This window comes from Leopardus geoffroyi, chromosome A1 (assembly GCF_018350155.1).
Source record: "Leopardus geoffroyi isolate Oge1 chromosome A1, O.geoffroyi_Oge1_pat1.0, whole genome shotgun sequence".
Classification (NCBI taxonomy): Eukaryota; Metazoa; Chordata; class Mammalia; order Carnivora; family Felidae; genus Leopardus; species Leopardus geoffroyi.
In genome coordinates, this window is record NC_059326.1 from 1,475,888 (window position 1) to 1,496,423 (window position 20,536).

Sequence of the window (20,536 nt, forward strand, 5' to 3'; positions counted from 1 at the left end):
AGCTCTACCCCAGAAGTATACAAAGCCTGCCTACGACTGAAGCTGAACTAACAAATGACAGCAGTCTACCTCTGGGGGAGGGGCAAGGGCAGGAAGTAAAATCCCCTCTATGGAGCTGGGACAGGCAAAAGGCTAAAAGCTGAGAGTAGAGCAAGAACACTGCAAAACACTCTCGAACAACCCAGCTGCCCCAAAGCACAAGACAATGCTAGAGGAATGTGAGGGCTGGTAGTGCACTGAAAGTAACCACAGAAATAAATTCTTCACTAGATTGACTCAATTTATACCAACAATTTAGCAGAAAAAGGGCATATCCACTTCTAGGCATAAATAGTGCTTTATCTCAATTTCTCATTTCCTGCACACAATGTCAACATTCAGTGAAAAATTACAAGAAACGCAAACAGGCAAGGGAAACTACACTTTGTCAAGAGACAAAGCAATCAACAGAATTAGACTCAGAGATAATCCACATATTTGAACTAGCAGACAGGGAACTTAAAGTAACTCTGATTCAATATGTTAAATGCTCTAATGGCTAAGTGAACAAATGAGGACTTTCAGCAGGGAGCTGGAAGGTTAGAAAAAAAAGAGTAACAGAAATGCAAGAAATGAAAATGACAATGACAAAAATAAAAGCTGCCTTTGACAGTGTAGTAGCCAGCCTCTAAGACAGCCCCAAAGATCCCTGCTTCCTTGTATGCATGCCCTAATGTAGTCCCCACCCACACTGAATAGGCCTGACCTGTGTACCTATAAAAATGACTATATGTGGCTTCTTAGGTTAGGTCATACAAGTTATTGCAGCTTTCACCATCTCGGAGATCACTCATCTGGGGAAGCCAAATGTCAGCTCATGAGAACATTCAAGCAAACCTATAGAGAGGTCTACAGGGGAAGGAACCACAGTCTCCTGGCAATTAATTTGACAACAATGTGAACGATGCATCTTGAAAATGAACCTTCCAGCCTCACCAAGTCTTAGATAATAGCAACCCTGGCCAAAGTCTTAACTGAAACATCGAGAGAAGCCCTAAGGAAGAATCACTCAACCAAGGTACTCCCAAGATAATATTGGTTTATTGTTGTTTTAAGCTAGTCAGGTTTGGGGTAATTTGTGACACAATAGGTAACTAATACAGACAGTATCATTAGAACACTCTATAATGATGAAAAATATTCCATGAAATGAAAGGTCAGACACACACACAAGTTGGCAGGGGGGGGCGGGGAGGGGACAGAACAGAGCATCCAAAAGGTGTGGAACAGTATGAAGTACTTTAACATACACGTAATTATAATTCCAAAAGAAGAGAGAAGGGGGCAAAAAGAGTTGAAGAGAAAATGACCAAGATATTTCCAAAATGAACAGAAACTCATAGATCCAAGAAGCTCAGAACACCAAATAGGAAACATAGCAAATACACACACACACACACACACACACACACACACACACACCCTCCTAGACACCTCATATTCGAGCTGCTAAAAACCAAAGATATGAAAAATATTAACGTGAGGCAAAGAAAAAAGACATATTACACACAGAGAAATAAAGATAATAATAAAGCAGACTTGTCAGAAACTATGCAAGCCAGAAGATTATGAAGTGACATATTTAAAGAACTAAAGAAAAACTGTCAACACAAAATTCTATACCAAGAAAAAAAGTTACTTTAAAAATGGGAGAGAAAATGAAGTCTTTCTCTGAAAAAGCCGAGAGAATTCTTTACCAGCAGACTTGTACTCTAAGGAACCTTAAAGAAAGTCTTTCAGACAAAAGGTACATGAGTCCAGGAGAAATCTGGATTTATACACACAAAGAAAGGAGTAACGCTGGAATAGTGGAAATGAAGATAAGCACAAGGTTTAATTTAATTGCTCTAAATGTCAGTTGAATGTATGAAGAAAAAATGGCGGCACTGTAGTTGCGGTTTTGGCCTGTGCAAAAGAAGAATCTAGAGCAATTACACAAAAGATGGAAGGAACTGGGAGCACATATTATCGTAAGGTCCTTACACGGCACATGAAGGCTAATTTTAAAAGAATATCATAAATCCTGTGGTGATCACCAAAATAGATTTTCGAGAGTTATAAATCAAGAGCCGATCATGGAAATAAAATGGAATGATAAAAAATACTCAATCCAAAAGGCAGCTAAAAGGATGGTGGCAGAGGAGAACAAAAACCAAATGGAACAAACGGAGGGGAAGGGGGAAGAAAACAATGGAGGAAGAAGACCCGAGGCTGGCCTCGTCCCACAAATACAACTAGGTAACTGTCAAATCATCCTAAATACCCCAGAAATCAACCTGAATGTTGGTGAAACGAACTCCACAACTAAAGACAGACAAGAGGGCACATCGAAGAAGGCAGGAAGTGTGGAGATGAGGCTCATGGGAGAAACGAATCATAAGTGTTGTAGAGGGAAGGCAGCCATGACTGAAGAGAAGGGCAAGAGAGAAAGAGGAGTATACAAGGGAACGTATGAGGAGAATATTTCCCCATAGCCATTGGCTTGGAAAGCAAAAGGAGATGAATTTCATCAGTTCTTGCAAGCAGAGGGCCTTAAAGCCTGGAGTTCTAAGTGCCAATGGGCCAGGCTCCAGAAGAGTCCAGAAGCAATGTGACTGCTCTTGGAGAGGAAGCAGGCCAACAACCCAGGGACATACAGCATGGAAACAGAGGTCTGAAGAGCACAGTGGGGAGATTATTTGTCCTTCTCAAAGCATGCCCCGGAGAGGCAGCATTCAGAGAGAGACCTCTCCATGAACAAATTAGCTGGCCAGTGCCGGTTCTCTCCCCTACCCCTCAGTATAAACACAGAGCCACCTGCAAGAAACAGACAGCATGGACAATGGCTGCCTAACTTGCTTATACCAAGCCCCACCCCACCCCCACACACACACTCTGGTGAGACTGCCCTTCTCGGTCATGTTTGCCTCAATCCCAGCACAGTGAGTCCCTCCCGCAGAAGACCAGCACAAACCCATGGCCACACCGTGTCTCCCAACCAGAGAGTGTTACAGGACCTTGGTACAGCGGAGGTGGTGACTGGTCTCATTTCATAAGTAGTCCAGAACACAACTAGTTAAAACTCACCACATTCAGGCCAGAGACCAAACACTGCCCACAGAAGGCAAGGAGAGCCTTTGCAGACAACCAGTCTGAAGGAAAGACCAGCCAGAACATAACAGCAGAACGCACACAGCACACACTAGAGGCACTCCCTGAAGGGCCAGGCCCTGGGCACATGACCTCTTCTTCTATTACTTTCAGGAGCAGGAGACACAACTGGACTTTCTAACATACAGAAGCAGGCAGAAACTTAGACTTCTCTCAAAATGAGAAGACAGAGGAACTTAGCCCTAATGAAAAACCAAGACAAGGCCATAGGCAGAGATCTAAGCAAAACGGATGTAAGTAACATGCCTGATGGAGAATTTAAAGCATCGATCATAAGGATACTCACTGGGCTTGAGGAAAAAAATGGAAGACAACAGGGAGACCCTTACAACAGGGATAAAAAGAGTTAAAAAAGAATCATTCAGAGATGAAGAGTGTAATAAATGAGATTAGAAACATGCTCGATGCAATCAACTGCAGACTAGAAGAAAAGCAGAGGAAAGATTTAATGACCTAGAAGACAAAGTAATGGAAAACAATAAAGCTGAACAAAAGAGAGAAAGAAAAATCCTACAAAATAAGAATAGACTTAGGGAACTCAGTGACTCCATCAAAAGAAATAACATTTGTATTATAGGAATCCCAGTAGAAAGAGAAAAGGTGGCAGAAATTTTATTTGAAGAAATAATACCTGAAAACTTTCCTAATTTGGGGAATGAAGCAGATATTCAGATCCAGGAGGCACAGAGAAACCCCCAACAAAATCAACAAAAATAGATCCACACCAAGACATATTAAAATTAAACTGGCAAAATATAGTGATAAGGAAAAAATCTTAAAAGCACGCATACAAAAGAAGACAGTTACTTATAAGTGAAAACCCATAAGCAGATTTTTTAGCAGAAACTCTCCAAGGCAGAAAGGACTGGCATGATATATTCAAAGTGCTGGGTGGGAAAAATCTGCAGCCAAGAATGCTCTATCCTCTAGGCTATTCAAAATGGGAGAAATAAAAAGCTTCACAGATAAACAAAAATTAAAGGAGTTCACGACCACTAAACCAGTCCCACAAGAAATACTGAAGGGGACTCTGAATGGAAAAGAAAAACCAAAGTGACAGTATGAACAAAGGAAACACAAAAGCAGAAAAATGAATGTTTCTATAAGAAATGAGTTAAGGGAGTGCCTGGATGGCTCAGTTGGTTAAGCGCCCAACTCTTCATTTCAGCTCAGGTCATGACCTCACGGTTCGTGGGTTCAACCCTGTGCAGGGCTCCACACTGGCAGCAAAAGCCTGCTTGGAATTCTCTCTCTCTGCCCCTCCACCACTCTCTCTGTCTGTCTGTCTCTCTCTCTCAAAATAAATGAGTAAACTTAAAATAAAAAAGAAATCAGGGGCGCCTGGGTGGTTCAGTCAGTTAAGCATCAGATCTTGGTTTCGGCTCAGGTCATGATCTCAGTTCATGAGTTCCAACCCCTGAATCAGGCTCTGTGCTAGCAGTGCGGAGCCTGGTGGGATTCTCGTTCTCTTTCTCTCTCTCTCTCTCTCTCTCTCTCTCTCTCTGCCCCGCCCCTGTTCTCTCTCTCTCTCTCTCTCAATACATAAATAAACTTAAAAAAATTTTTTAAACAAATACAAATAAATAAAAAAATAAACTAAAAAAGAAATCAGTCAAGGAACTCACAAAAGGATATAAAATATGACACCATACGGCTAAAACATGGAGAGGGCAGGTGTAAAGAATGGGTTGAAGCTTAAACAACCATCAATTTTATATAGACTGTTATATGTAGAAGATGCTATATACAAACCTAATAGTAACCACAAATCAAACCTATTGATAAATATGCAAAGAATAAAGAAAAGAAAAAGAAATCCAAACATATCACTAAAGAAAATCAGCATACCATGAAAGAAAGATAACAAAGGATGAGAGAAAATCTCCAGAAACAACTACAAAGCAACAAATACAAGTATCTATCAATAATTACTTTGAATGTATAATTCAAACCGGACTAAATGCTCCAATCAAAAGACACAGGGTGTCAGAATGGATAGTAATAATTTTTAAAAGACCCATCTATATGCTGCCTACAAAAGACTTGCTTTAGGGGCACCTGGGTGGCTCAGTCAGTTGAACATCCAACTTCAGCTCAGGTCATGATCTCACAGTTCATGGGTTCAAGCCCCACACTGGGCTCGCTGCTGTTAGCACAAAGCCCACTTCGGATCTCTCTCTCTCTCTCTCTCTCTCTCTCTGCCCCTCCCCTCCTTGCACTCTCAATCAATCAATCAATCAATCAATCAAGACAGACTCATTTTAGACCTAAAAACACCTGCAGATTAAAAGAGAAGCGATAGAGAAACATCTATAATATAAATGGATGTCAAAAGAAAGCTGGAGTAGCAATACTTATATGGGACAAACTAGACTTTAAAACAAATACTGTAACAAGAGACAAAGAAGGGCATTATAAAACAATAAAGGGAACGATCCAAAATAAGATGTAACAATTGTAAATATTTATGCACCCAACATGAAGCACCCAAATACATAAAACAATAACAAACATACAGGAACTCATTGATAATACTACAATAATAGTAGGAGGCTTTAACACCCCACTTACATCAATGGACAGATCATCTCAACAGAAAATCACCAAGGAAACAACGGCTTTGAATAACATACTGGAACAGATGGATTTAACAGAGATATTTAGAACATTCCAACCTAAAACAGCAGAATACAAATTATTATCAAGTGCACATGGAATAAGAGATCACACATTAGGCCACAACACAGGCCTCAACCAATTCAAGAAGATCAAAGTCATACCCTGCACCTTTTCTGACCACAACACTATGGAACTAGAAGTTAACCACAAGAAAAAACCTGAAGGCCACAAATACACGGAGGTTCCATAAAATGCTACTAAACAATGAATGGGTCAATCAGGACACAAAATAAGAAATAAAAAAGTACATGCAAATGAAAGTACAAGGGTCCAAAATCTTTGGGATGCAGCAAAAGCAATTTTAAGAGAGAAGTTTATAACAATACAGGCCTACCTCAAGAAATAAGAAAAATTTCAAATAAATAACCTATGCTTAACCTAAAGAGGCTAGAAAAAGAACAAACAACCGAAAACTAGCAGAAGGAAGGAAATAATAAGGATCAAAGCAGAAATAAATGATATAAATAACAGATCAATGAAGCCAGGAGCTGATTTTTACAAAATTAATAAAATTGATAAACCTCTAGCCAGACTTATCAAAAAGGAAAAAAAGGGGGCGCCTGGGTGGCGCAGTCGGTTAAGCGTCCGACTTCAGCCAGGTCACGATCTCGCGGTCCGTGAGTTCGAGCCCCGCCTCGGGCTCTGGGCTGATGGCTCAGAGCCTGGAGCCTGTTTCTGATTCTGTGTCTCCCTCTCTCTCTGCCCCTCCCCATTCATGCTCTGTCTCTCTCTGTCCCAAAAATAAATAAACGTTGAAAAAAAAATAAAAAAAAAAATAAAAAGGAAAAAAAGGACCCAAATAAAGTCACAAATGAGAGAAAACAAGTAACAACCAAGACCACAGAAATACAATTACAAGAAATTATGAAAAACTAGATGCCAACAAATTGGACGACCTAGAAGAAATGGATAAATTCCCAGAAACATATAAATTACCAAAACTGAAACAAGAAAAAATAGAAAATTTGAATAGACTGATAACCGGCAAAGAAATTGAGTCCGTAATCAAAAACCTCCCAACAAACAAAAGTCCTGGACCAGATGGCTTCACAGGTGAGTTCTACCAGACATTTAAAGTAGAGTTAATAAGTACTCTTCTCAAACTATTCCAAAACATAGAAAAGGAAGGAAAACTTCCAAACTCGTTCAATGAGGTCAGCATTACCCTGATACCAACATCAGATAAAGATAGCACTAAAACAGAGAACTGTAAGCCAATATCTCTGATGAATACAGATGCAAAAGTCCTCAACAAAACACCAGCAAACTAAATCCAACAATACATTTAAAAAACCCTCCAGGACGATCAAGTGGGATTTATTCCTGGGTTGCAAGGGTGGTTCAACATTCGCAAATCAGTCAACATGATACATTACATTAATAAAAGAAAGAATAAGAACCATATGATTATTTCAATAGATGCAGAAAAGCATTTGACAAAGTACATCCATTCATGATAAAAATCCTCAACAAGGCAGGCTTAGAGAAAATACACCTCAACACAACAAAACCCATATATGAAAAACCCACAGCTAATATCCTAAATGGGGAAAAACTGACAGCTTTTCCTCTACAGTCAGGACCAAGACAGGAATGTCCACTCTCGCCACTTTTTTTTAAACATTCATTCATTCATTCATTCATTCATTCATTTAATTTATTTTGAGTGCAGGCACACATGTGAGTAGGGGAGGGGCAGAGAGAGAAAGAGAGAGGGAGAGAGAGATCTGGACTCCCAGCATGGAGCCCAATGAGGGACTCAATCTCATGGCCTGCGAGATCATGACCTGAGCCACAATCAAGGGTCACTTAACTGAGCCACCCAGGAAACCCAGCACCACTTTTCTTCAACATAGTACTGGAAGTCCTGGCCACAGCAATCAGACAACAAAAAGAAATAAAAGGCATCCAAACTGGCAAAGAAGTAAAACTTTCGTTATTTGCAGGTGACATAATACTCTGTACAGAACACCTAAAAGACTCCACCAAGAAACTACTAGAACTGAAAAATGAATTCAGTAAAGTCACAGGTCACAAAATCAACATACAGATATCTGCTGCATTTCTTTCTATACACCCATAATGAAGCAGCAGAAAGACAAATTAAGGAACTAATCCCATTTACAATTACACCAAAAATAATAAGATGCCTAGGAATAAACCTAACCAAAAAGGTAAAGAACTATACTCTGAAAACTATAAAACTCTGATGGAAGAAACTGAAGACAACACAAGAAATGGAAAGACATTCTATGCTCATGGACAGGAAGAAGAAATATTATTAAAATGTCTATATGACTCAAAGCAATCTACACACGTAATGCAATCCCTATCAAAACACCAATGGCATTTTTCACAGAGCTAGAACAAACAATCCTAACATTTGTATGGAACCAGAAAAGACCCCGAATGGCCAAAGCAATCTTGAAAAAGAAAAGCAAAGCTGGAGGCATCACAAGTCCAGATTTCAAGCCATATTACGGAGCTGTAGTGATCAAGACAGTATGGAATTGGCCCAAAAACAGACACATAGATCAATGGAACAGAATATAAAACACAGACATGAACCCATGGTTATATGGTCAATTAATCCCGACAAAGCAGGAAAGGATATGCAATGGGAAAAAGACCGTCTCTTCAACAAACGGTGTTGGGAAAACTGGACAGCCACATGCAAAAGAATGAAACGGCAACATTCTCTTTCACCATACACAAGAATAAACTCAAAATGGATTACGGACCTAAATGTGACACCGGAAACCATAAAAATTCTTGAAGAGAGCACAGGCAGTGATTTCTCTGACATCAGGCCACGGCAAATTTTTTCTTGATGTCTCCTGAGGCAAGGGAAACAAAAATATGCTTGGGGGCTACGTCAAAGTAACAAGTTTCCACGCGGCAAAGGAAACAATCAACAAAACTAAAAGGCAACCAATGGAATGAGAGAGCATATTTGCAAATGATGGATCTGATAAAGGGTTAGTATCCAAAATCTAGAAAGAACTTGTAAAACTCACACCCAAAAAACAAACAATCCAATCAAAAACGGGCAGAAGATATGAATAGAGAAGACATCCAAATGACCAAGAGACACGTGAAGAGGTGCTCAAGATCACTGGTCATCAGGGAAATACAAATCAAAACCACAATGAGTGTAGACACCCTCATACCTGTCAGAGTGGCCAAAATCAACAACATAAGAAACAAGGGTTGGCAAGAATGCAAAAGGAGAACCATCTTGCACTGTTGGTGGGAATGCGAACTGGTACAGCCACCTTGGAAAACAGTGGGGAGGGTCCTCAAAAATTAAAATGGAAGTGCCCTACGGTTCAACAATCACACTACTATGTATTTACCCAAAGAATACAAAAATACTAATTCAATGGAATACACGCACCCCAATGTTTATAGCAGCATTATCTACAATAGCCAAATTATGGAAAAAGCCCAAGTGTCCATTGACCGATGAACGGATAAAGAGGACAGGGTATATGCATACAATGGAATATTACTCAGCCCTAAACAAGATGAAATCTTGCCATTTGCAATGACGTGGATGGAGTTACAGAATATTATGCTAAGCAAAACAAGTCAGAGAAAAACAAACACCATATGATAACTCTTATGTGGAATTTAAGAAACAAAACAAAATATTTGGAATATTATGGAAAAGGCAAAACGGTAAGAAAAAAAAACAAAAACAGATGACTGTTTGCTAGGGCCTAAGGGGAGGGAGGAGACTGAGAACAGGGGAAGGAGGGCACTCTGGGTGGTAAAGGAAATGTTCTCAAGTCTGAATGTGATGGTGACTACACGATTATACGCATTTGTCAAAACACACAGAACTGATGACTAAAAATGGTGAATTTTATCATATGTAAGCTATAGTTACGTAAACTTGATCTTACAAATTTTTCCTTAAAAAAACACACGGAGGGGTGTGTTGGTGGCTCAGTCAGTTAAACCTCGGACTGCGGCTCAGAGCATGATCTCACAGTTTGTGGGTCTGTGCTGACAGCTTGGGGCCTGGAGCCTGCTTCGGATTCTGTCGTCTCCCTCTCTCTCTCCGCCCCTCCCCTGCTCCTGCTGTCTCTCTCACTCTCAAAAATAAACAAACATTGGGGCGCCTGGGTGGCGCAGTCGGTTAAGCGTCCGACTTCAGCCAGGTCACGATCTCGCGGTCCATGAGTTCAAGCCCCGCATCAGGCTCTGGGCTGATGGCTCAGAGCCTGGAGCCTGTTTCCGATTCTGTGTCTCCCTCTCTCTCTGCCCCTCCCCCGTTCATGCTCTGTCTCTCTCTGTCCCAAAAATAAATAAACGTTGAAAAAAAAAATTTAAAAAAAAAAAAATAATAAATAAACAAACATTAAAAAATTAAAAAAGAACACACATGGAACAGAAAAGGTAAGATTTGAGTTTCTGTGTATACTCCCGTATGTTCTCAGTGTTGGCTGCCCGTGTGCCCTTTGCTACACAAGCACCCCGGCCCCGTACCCACAGCCCTGTCCCTACCGAAATGATTACACGGAGTCTCGGTGAACCAAGACCTAATGTCCAAAAAGTTTCCATCCTTTAAGAAAATATACACATTTAAAAGTGATGTTAGTTTTTATGAATAGTGCATCCTGTAACTCCTGACAGTGTCTCAAAGTCCTCATCAAAATGACTCGCATCTTCTAAATTTTAAAGGTAAAGTTCAGATGCCAATTCTGCTCATCTACACAGATGATGAAATTTTTACTTCTAGGGTTTCAGCAATTGTCCTGATTTTGTATAAGTAAATTCCATTTAAACTCTCTAATTCTATAAGCCATTCCCATGGCTCCTACTGGCTACTTCAATCTCAAGTCTTAAATTCCAGAAATCAGATAAAGGCTCTATATCACAGCACTAAGGCTCTTTCAGAGTCAAAGCTTTAGACAGGCTTTTCAGAATAAACTTACTTTTCCAGCACAGTAGATTTTCTTGCTAGGCAAGATTTGATTTCCAAATTGCACTAAGTTCTAGTAATTCAGGTTTCATTCTCGCCTGCTCCCACATTTCAGCAGACAATTAAGGAACTTTCTGACCCGTGCTCCTACCCTCTGGGGTTTGGGTAGAAGACAATCCACCATAGAGAGTTACACTCACATTCCTGGGGCTCTGACCCTCGGGGACTCAGTAAATCCTACAGTAGGACTGTTTGTAGTTAAACAACCGTGTGGCAAGCAGTGTGTTTTGTTCATTTGTTAATTCACAAACTCTGTCTCCTGCTTTTGAACAATTCCCAAAGGTAATGGTAATTTTCCTTTTGTAAGAAAATGTCTCCAAATGGCCCAGATTAATATTTCTATGAGGCGAACCTTTCCTTTTATAAATTGGAAAGCAGAATCGTAGGAGCTGATAAGGGTACAGCTAGCGAGAAGTCTATGGGCACCAAGATGAGGCAGGGCCAGGAGGCCTGGTAAAGAGTAGACACCTGACAGAGGGCGCCTTCGTACTTCAGCTTTAATAACATTCTTAGATGGAAGGTTCTTTCAGATCAGATATCACATGATGAACATAACAATGATGTTAAATCCAAAAACCATACTTAAATCTGATACAATTTTGGGCAAAGCACACAGCAAGAAGTGTTCTAAGTTTTAAACAAAAGTCACAATACAAAATTCTATTTATGGTATAATGTTAAGTATGTTAGAGAAAGAGAGGAAAGACCTAGAAGAAATGGAAGGAAATAAAATACATCAAAACGTTAAGACACTTGGGAACAACGGACCGACACAGGATTTTCCTAAACTCCCTTCATTCTTTCTTTACTCTTTAAAACATATTTTTAACATCCTTAGATTGTTAGAAATCTCATGTAATTTAACAAACACATGATAGAACACGAGGCAGGTTTTGATTTGGGAGGGTTATTGACTTGTTTGATAAACAGAAGATGAAATTAATAAGCATTAGTTGCAAAATTTGCAAAATCAAGTTTGCCCTGGGTCATACAAAGAAATTGTGTAAACATGCTCAAGACAGTCAAAGCAACAGACAAAAAAATGCAATCTTGATTTTTGTTTTCTTACCCATTCTTCCTTCTAGCTTCACTGTCCTACTAAACGCCTTCCTTGGAGGATTCTAATCAGGATACAGAATAAAACCCAAACTCTTGATTTCTTTCAGAGAACACTTAAATAGCGCTCCTATATGCCATGCGTTACTCCAAGCATCTTACAAATGTTAATTCGTTTCCTCTAAGTAAGTCTTCAGGCTGGCATTCAAGCACTCCCCACTTGGTTTCCACTCCCAGCCCTCTCCCACCGCTCCAAACGCCCTGTGACAGCCTCACCATTCCACTCTGGTTGCCTAAAATACACTCACTGGCACCGCTCATCCTCATTCTTTCATTCCCCATTTTTTTTTTAATATTTATTTATTATTTTTGAGAGTCAGAGCATGAGTGGGGGGGGGAGGGGCAGAGAGAGAGGGAGACCCAGAATCCAAAGCAGGCTCCAGGCTCTGAGCTGTCAGCACAGAGCCCCATGCGGGGCTGAAACTCTCGAGCCGTGAGATCATGACCTGAGCCGAAGTCGGACACCCAACCGACTGAGCCACCGAGGTGCCCCATCATCCGATCATTTCTTTCTGAGACACTGTCCCCACCCGTTCCCCAAAATCCACTTGTCAAAGGCCAAAGCAGGCTCATATCCTACCTTCATCAAACCTTCCCAAACCCTCCTGGCTCAGATCTGGGCTCCTCCCTATTACTCTTCATAGAACTAGAAGTACAAGGGATTTCCAAAGAACATAATCTCTGATAGGAAATAAATCTAGTTACTAGAGTTTACATCACCTTTCTCTATATTCCTTTCCTTACACTGACTGACTCAGTGTTGTTCTGCATAACAAATGCTGCTCAGTATGTAAATGTCCTATGTATTCAATCTACAGACAGACCTTAAAGAGCAACTTTCAATACTGTGCATAGAACATGTTACCCCACATCATTTGTTTACTATCAAAATTGTATACAAATGGTCACAACAGAAAATTATTTCATAAACTTTTTAAGCATTTTCTGTGTTAAGTGCTGTGACTAAAAATTTTACGTGCATTATAACCCAGAATATTCCCCAAAAACTATCCCGTAAGAGGGAGACTCACCCTACATTCAAGTCATCATAAAGTTCTCCTATTATGCAGTACTATCCTTTTTTTTTTTTTTTTTTTTGAAAAATAATATACTGTTTGGGGAAGACACATTGATCTGGACTAATTCAATCACACTAGCCTAGAGATCATCTGATAAAATCTATTTTTCAAAATGGGAGCAGGAGACAAAGAAACTTAACATAGATGTTTTAATTATTCCTGGGGCATGACTTCACAATTGCTACCGCAGGAAAATTTGTAAATAAACTTTATAAAGATCACTTTAACACACAAAAAGCAACATAGTTGTTACGTTGAGAAACAGGTATACCACCAGAGAAAGTTTCGAGAATTGGTAGTCAAGGCTGGATATAAACCTTCCAATGCCATATCACATGTGATGCACAGCAACATCCCAGGAAAGCAAAGAAGATGTGCTGTGGAAAACTGTTTAGAAAACAGACTCAAGGGGCGCCTGAGTGGCTCAGCTGGTTAAGCATCCAACCTTTGGTTTTGGCTCGAGTCATGATCTCACGGTTCATGGGATCGAGTCCCCCTGTCAGGCTCCTTGCTGACAGCACAGAGCCTGCATGGGATTTTCTCTCTCCCTCTCTCTCTGCCTCTCCCCCATTCACTCTTTCTGTCTCTTTCTCTCAAAATAAATCAATTAATTTAGTAAAAATAATAAAGTCTCGAGGCACCTGGGTGGCTCAGTCAGTTAAGTGTCCGACTTTGGCTCAGGTCATGATCTCACAGTTTGTGAGTTCAAGCCCCATGTCAGACTCTGTGTTAATAGCTCAGAGCCTGGAGCCTGCTTCAGATTCTGTGTCTCCTTCTCTCTCTGCCCCTCCCCTGCTCGCACTCTGTCTCTCTCTCTAAAATAAATAAACATTTAAAAAAAATTTTTTTAACGTTTATTTATTTTTTGAGACAGAGAGAGACAAAGCATGAACAGGGGAGGGTCAGAGAGAGGGAGACATCGAATCCGAAACAGGCTCCAGGCTCTGAGCTGTCAGCACAGAGCCCGACATGAGGCTCGAACTCACGGACCGCGAAATCATGACCTGAGCCGAAGTCGGCCGCTTAACCGACTGAGCCACCCAGGCGCCCCTAAAATAAATAAACATTTTAAAAAATATTTTTAAATAATAATAAAGTCTCATTCATTAAAGAAAAAAAAGAGAGACTCAAAACATCACTCTACTGAAGGCAGACACTGGAGTCAGAGATACTTTTTTTTTTCCCAATGTTTATTTCTGAGAGAGACAGAGTGTGAGCAGGGGAGGGGCAGAGAGAGAGGGAGACACCATCTGAGCTGTTAGCAGAGCCCGACGCAGGGCTCGAACTTGTGAACTGTGAGATCGTGACCTGAGCAGAGATCAAGAGTCAAATGTTTAAGCGACTGAGCTACCCGGGAGCCCTGAAACACCTGTGCAGAGTTTCAACAGAAATGGCTTTTTTTGAAAAAAATGTGAAAGAAATATTTCTGTAATGTGTTAGATATGCCTATTTAAGATCACATTATATACGTAATTATAATACTTTATTATGGATCATGCGAATATTATACATCGAATTGACCCCAGAAAGAACTGTTTTCATCTCCTCATTGGAAACATGGGGACTCGGCTTCCATGGCAGTGACCTCAGGTGTGAACACGGACGGTTCTCTTCACAAGCACCCGGCGCCCTGGCTATTACGTCAATTGTACGGATGGGGAAGCGCAGCTTTGACCTGAAGAGACTCACAAGGTCACGCAGCTGCTCAGTGCGGAGTCCACTTGACTTACAGTGTGTGTCCTCACCCACCACCTCCACGGCAGGAAGCTCCCACAGGCCTTTCGTGTCAGAAGCCACAGAATGTAAATTGATTCTCCTCCTCCGGTAGGATCAGCATAAAAAGCACCTACTTTCCTTAGAAACGAGATGTGCGTCAAGAACCTTCTCTGCTGAGCCCACACCGTGCTCCTCAGACGGTGAATCCCCCACCGTCACAGCACCCAGCATCGCAGTAAGGGTGGGAACAGACAGCACTCGAAAGCTCCTTAAAGGACCCCTCTGATCCCATGTAAGACTCCCCAGTTTGATACAACCTTCACCAAATGAGAGACAGAGATGAAAATACTCAAGAGATACGGAATTGGCAAATAGTGCTCTTCCTATGTTCCGTTTGACACTCATTTGTGGTTTTTTTAACGTTTATTTATTTATTTTGAGAGAGGGAGAGAGAATCCCAAGCTGACAGCACAGAGCCTGACACAGTACTTAAATTCATGAACCATGAGATCATGTCCGGAGCCGAGATCAAGAGTCAGATGCTTAGGGGCACCTGGGTGGCTCAGTGAGTTAAGCGTCCGACTTGACTTCAGCTCAGGTCATGAATTCGTAGTTCATGGGTTGGAGCGCCCCCACCAGGCTCTGGACTGACAGCTCAGAGCCTGGAGTCTGCTTCAGATTTTGTTTCTCCCTCTCTCTCTGTCCCTCCCCTGCTCACACTCTGTCTCTTTCGTTCAAAAATAAATAAACATTAAAAAAAAACTAAAAAAAAAAAAAAAAAAGTCAGACACTTAACTGACTGAACCACCCAGGCGCCCCAACACGCATTTGTTAAATCAAGTAGGAAAATTTTAGTGCTACAAAGATGGAGAACCTACATTTCCTGTCTTTGACTTCAATCTCAAAAGTAGCGGCTGACCAAAACACACTGTCTTTCTGGTCTGCTCCCAAATTCTCAGCTAGAATGTCGTTACAGAAACAAAATGCAATGTGCAACATGGAATAAATGGAAATGTGCCAGCCTCAGAACACATAATATCCAGGAGGGAGATCAGGAGTGATGCTAGTTTAGGTAACCCTGCTTAGACCTTACGGCACTAAATGTAACACGTTTAAAAGACAAATTTATACATCGCGGTTCTTAAAGAGGTGCAGAAGCCGTCCACAGACACAGGAGCTCCAGGAGGGATGGGTCCTGACCCGGCAGGCACCAACCTGCCCACACAGCCCCTCAGGCTGTCCCCAGCCTCGCCTGGAGCTTTCTCTGCTGTGTCAACAGTTCTTTCAGGAGTTCTTTTTAAAAGTGAAGTCGCTGGAAAAGCTAAATGCAAATACTACAAGAAATGAAAAGGTTTATTCTAGGTGATTTCTTTAAGCTTTTACTGTATTATGTATCAGAACAAGAATATGATCTCTCATTCAATAAGAACATAAAACAAAAAGAAACGCGTTAGCTGTCCAGAAAACCGTATTTCTGCTCAAAATTCTCCTCTGAACACAGTAGTTTGAGGAGAGACTGTATAGGAGATGTTTTGAAACAATGTTTCCTAGCACATAAAACAGAACCCCGACCTTCAGGTACATGATGCCCACACTTTGCCCTTTATCTTCCCCTGCTCTTCCAAGGGGACTGGAACACCATCCCAAGAGCTTACAGACCTGAGTGCAGGACCCTTAACTCACCTGAATGTGCAGGGCGCCCTCTACTGCCTCCTGGATGTTCAAACAGCCGCTGATGAGTGCCAGCTGGTCTTGGGCACCCAGAGAGCCTTTCAGAGAGCCCGACTGCTCCAGAAACGTCATCTCTTTTCTAGAAAGAAGAGTGACCCTGTGAGTATTCAAGAGCAAATTAAAGGCAACGGTAGGGCGCCTGGGTGGCTAAGTTGATTAAGCATCTGTCCGAGTCTTGATTTGGGCTCAAGTCACGATCTCAAGGTTCATGGGATTCATTCATTCATTCATTCATTTTCTTTCTTTCTTTCTCTCTTTCTCTTTCTCTCTCTCTTTCTCTCTTTCTCTTTCTCTCTTTCTTTCTTTCTTTCTTTTCTTTCTTTCTCTCTCTCTCTCTCTCTCTCTGCCCTTACCCCGCTCATGCGCTCTCTCAAAATAAATAAATAAACTTAAAAAAAATTAAGACAAAGGGGCGCCTGGGTGGCTCGGTCGGTTAAGCGTCCGACTTCGGCTCAAGGCATGATGTCGCGGTCCGTGAGTTCGAGCCCCACGATGGGCTTTGTGCTGACGGCTCAGAACCTGGAGGCTGCTTCCCATTCTGTGTCTCCCTCTCTCTCTGCCCCTTCCCTTTTCGCACTCTCTCTTGCTCGCTCTCAAAAATAAACATTAAAAAAATTTTTTTAATTAAAACAAAGGTAAACATCACTAACTAGTAGGGAAATGCAAATCAAAACCACAGCGATCTACCCCTTCACACCCATTAGAATCGAAATAAGTAAACCAAGAGTTAGTGAGGACGTGGAGAAATTGAAACCCTGTGGAAATGTGAAAGGGCCAGCCACAGTGGCAGTGTGAGGACTTCTCAAAAAGCTAAAAACAGAACTACCAAATGATCCAGCAATTCCATTTCTGGCTACCCCCCCCCAAAATGAAAGCAGGTACTCAAACGCGCATTTGTGCACCCATGTTCCATGGTTTACAATAACCAAAAGATGGGAACCCAAAAAGTCCACACCTGGGTGAATGGATAAACAAATGTGGCATGTGCATACAGCAGAATTCAATCAGTGCAATTCAGCCTTAAAACGGAAATCCTGTCACAGCAACCACAGGGACGGACCTTGAGGACGTCAGGCTAAGTGAAATACGCCAGTCACAAAAAGACGAATGCTGTACGATCCCACTTGTACGCGGTGCCCAGGACAGTCAAACTCACAGAGCAGAAGTAGAATGGAGGCTGCCAGGGCTGGGTGAGGGTGACCGTGGTTTCGGGGATACAGAGTTTCAGTTGTGCAAGATGGCCTTTTGGTGACGGACGGCTGCACAGTGACAATGCGCTTAATATCGCTGAACTGTACAGTCAGAAATTATTGATAGTAGGGGCGCCTGGGTGGCGCAGTCGGTTAAGCGTCCGACTTCAGCCAGGTCACGATCTCGCGGTCCGTGAGTTCGAGCCCCGCGTCGGGCTCTGGGCTGATGGCTCAGAGCCTGGAGCCTGTTTCCGATTCTGTGTCTCCCTCTCTCTCTGCCCCTCCCCCGTTCATACTCTGTCTCTCTCTGTCCCAAAAATAAATAAAAACGTTGAAAAAAAAAAAAAAGAAATTATTGATAGTAGACTTTATGTTACTTTATGTTACGTACATTTCACAATTCTTTTTCTATTTTTATTTTTATTTTTTTAAGAGATGGGGTGAGGCCAACAGGAGGTAAGACTGGAGAGTAGTCTCTGCCCGCTTCTTTCAGTCCTGGGGGACGGGGCTGAAAGAACGGATCTCATAATCAGGACCAGCTGGCTTCGTGGGGTGCGGCCTGTGTGTCACAGAGATGGGCGCTCAGAAGGGCCCTGGGCTGGGTCTGATGCCCTGCCGTCACGGTCTCAAAATTCTTTTGTTTGTGTTTTTTTTTTTTTTTGAGAGAGAGAGAAAGAGAGCACGAGTGAGCAAGGGGCAGGGAGGAGAAAGAGAATCCCATGAGGGACAGACAGAGAGGGAGAGGGAGAGACAGGAGCAGGGTTCACCCACAACGGGGCTCGAGCTTGCCTGAAGCAGGGCCTGAGCCCGCCCCGTGGGGGACTCAAACTCCCGAACCGAACCGTGAGACCGTGAACTGCAGCGAAGTCAGATGCTTCGAGGACTGCGCCACCTAGGCGCCCCTCACTGTCTCAAAATTCTTAATGACTATCAAGCAAAGGGCCCCACATTTTCACTTAGCCTCATAAATTATGCAGTCAGTCCGGCTTATAATTCGTGATATATTAAATAAACAAGACAGAGAACACATACAAACACACACACAGCAAGGAACAACATTTATGCTTTCCAAAAACTTCTGTGGGTTCTTCCCAGTGAGTCAAACAATTTTTGCTTCCTATCATGGTTTTTATCTTTGCACTGTCAGCGTCTTCAGCCAAAGAGCACCAGGAACACACGTACAGTGGGGCGGCTCAGGTTCGTTACTCACTGCAGTGAGGGAGAGTGCACACCAGGGGGAGCCGTGGGCTATCAGTAAGGGTGTCTGAGGGCACCGAGAGCAGATGTGAGCTTGGGTCGGGGGACTGGAAGAGGATCTGAGGGCCTGAGTTCACTGGATTGGATGCTGTGAACTCGGCGAAGGCAACGTGAGGATTGAGTGTCTCCACAAACATAAACATCTGCAGGGCAGACTAAATGGAAGATAAAGGTGTAATGGGCAAAGAAGTGACAGTGGTTCATTTTAGCCAAGACTCAGCGTCTGTGGGTTTGCACGGTGCCCTCGTTCTTGTCTGTGCTTAGACAAATTTAAAACGTGGTCTTGCTGTGTCTCGTTCTGTCATGGTCTAAGAGTGACCTTGTCTGAGGTGGGTGTTCTCGAGACTCCTTATGTCCAACAGGAGAGCGCCACGGCCTACCCGTGAGGACCCGCCAGCTCCAGACGTCAGGGGCTGTGCTTCTGTTGTTTCGTCTTTTTTTCTTTCTTAAAGCTATGCACCTGTATTTTGTTGTAACTACAAATTGAGGACCAAATCGCTACTGTTACTGGGAGGAAAAAAAGATATGCTGAAATGCAAACAGATTTTATTTTAATTAACAAAAAGAAGCTTCCTGGCAAAGGTAAAGGAGTCAACAAATGGTCCGGCAGATTCAAAGTCTCTCCTGCTTCTGGGTCAGCAAACAGAAAAATGCCATGGCGGGCCATCACCACACCTGGGATCTGAACCCGAATCTGTTTCAAGGAGAGGGAGAATCTGAGATGACTGGCATACAGATAATTTGGAAGGTCTGTAATATATCAGCTTTAAAAAATCTACCTTAAAATTGGGCCAGAAAATGGCTACCTTATTCTGCAGGATCCTAAGGACACACATGCCTTGGAAGGCGCTCCTCGGAACAACTCAATGTTGGGAACTGAACAGCCCGACCACCACCCCCAATTAGCAGGCATTCGAAAGTATTTCTACATGCAACACATTCCTTGAAGTAGAGGTTTATAAAGTCACTGAAAATCTACAAGACAAGGTCTGTTTCTTAGCCAGTTCAAGAAATTTGTATTCGTTGTATAGAATAGCGCGTGGTGTCTTAGCAGCAGGTTAGAAATCTATGATTTGTAAGTTTGATAAGCTAACATCAAGAAAACGGACTTAAATGCCAGAAAATAGTACCTTACACGCCACCGAGGGAAACGTATAAAGAGTTACCAGAAAAAGTTACCCTACTAAGATAAGGAAAAGCAAATATTTACCTGTTCTTGAGGCTCCTGTTCCTGTGACCATGTACCAGTAGTGTCCCCAAACCTCCCTGAACACAGTCTGTGTTCTTCATTCAAACAACAACAGTGAGGAGAGCCCGATGTGATCCAAAGATCATTTATTTTTCACTTCATGTTTTTGTTCCATTTTTCGGAAGTTTTAGACTTACATGAGTCTGTAAATATACTAAAACCATTTACTGTATACTTTAGAAGAGTCAGGTGTGTGGTATATAAATTCTATCTCGATAAAGCTGATGTATTTGTTTCTTGTCGCTTCTGTGACAAATTACCACAAACTTAGTGGCTTAAACAATACAAATTTATTACCTTACAGTCCAGGGGTCAGAAATCTCAAGTAGACTAACATCCA

At 42.0% G+C, this 20,536-nt stretch overlaps 1 protein-coding gene across 2 annotated transcripts in view; it reads right to left on the reverse strand.

The window, feature by feature from the left end:
* CRYL1 (crystallin lambda 1) overlaps positions 1-20,536 on the reverse strand; it is a 131,567-nt gene that overhangs the window by 81,752 nt on the left and 29,279 nt on the right. For both annotated transcript variants that reach the window (XM_045444067.1, XM_045444059.1), the window contains one exon: positions 16,453-16,579. In XM_045444067.1, the coding sequence (XP_045300023.1) occupies positions 16,453-16,579 (127 nt within the window). The remainder of the gene's footprint in view (positions 1-16,452; positions 16,580-20,536) is intronic.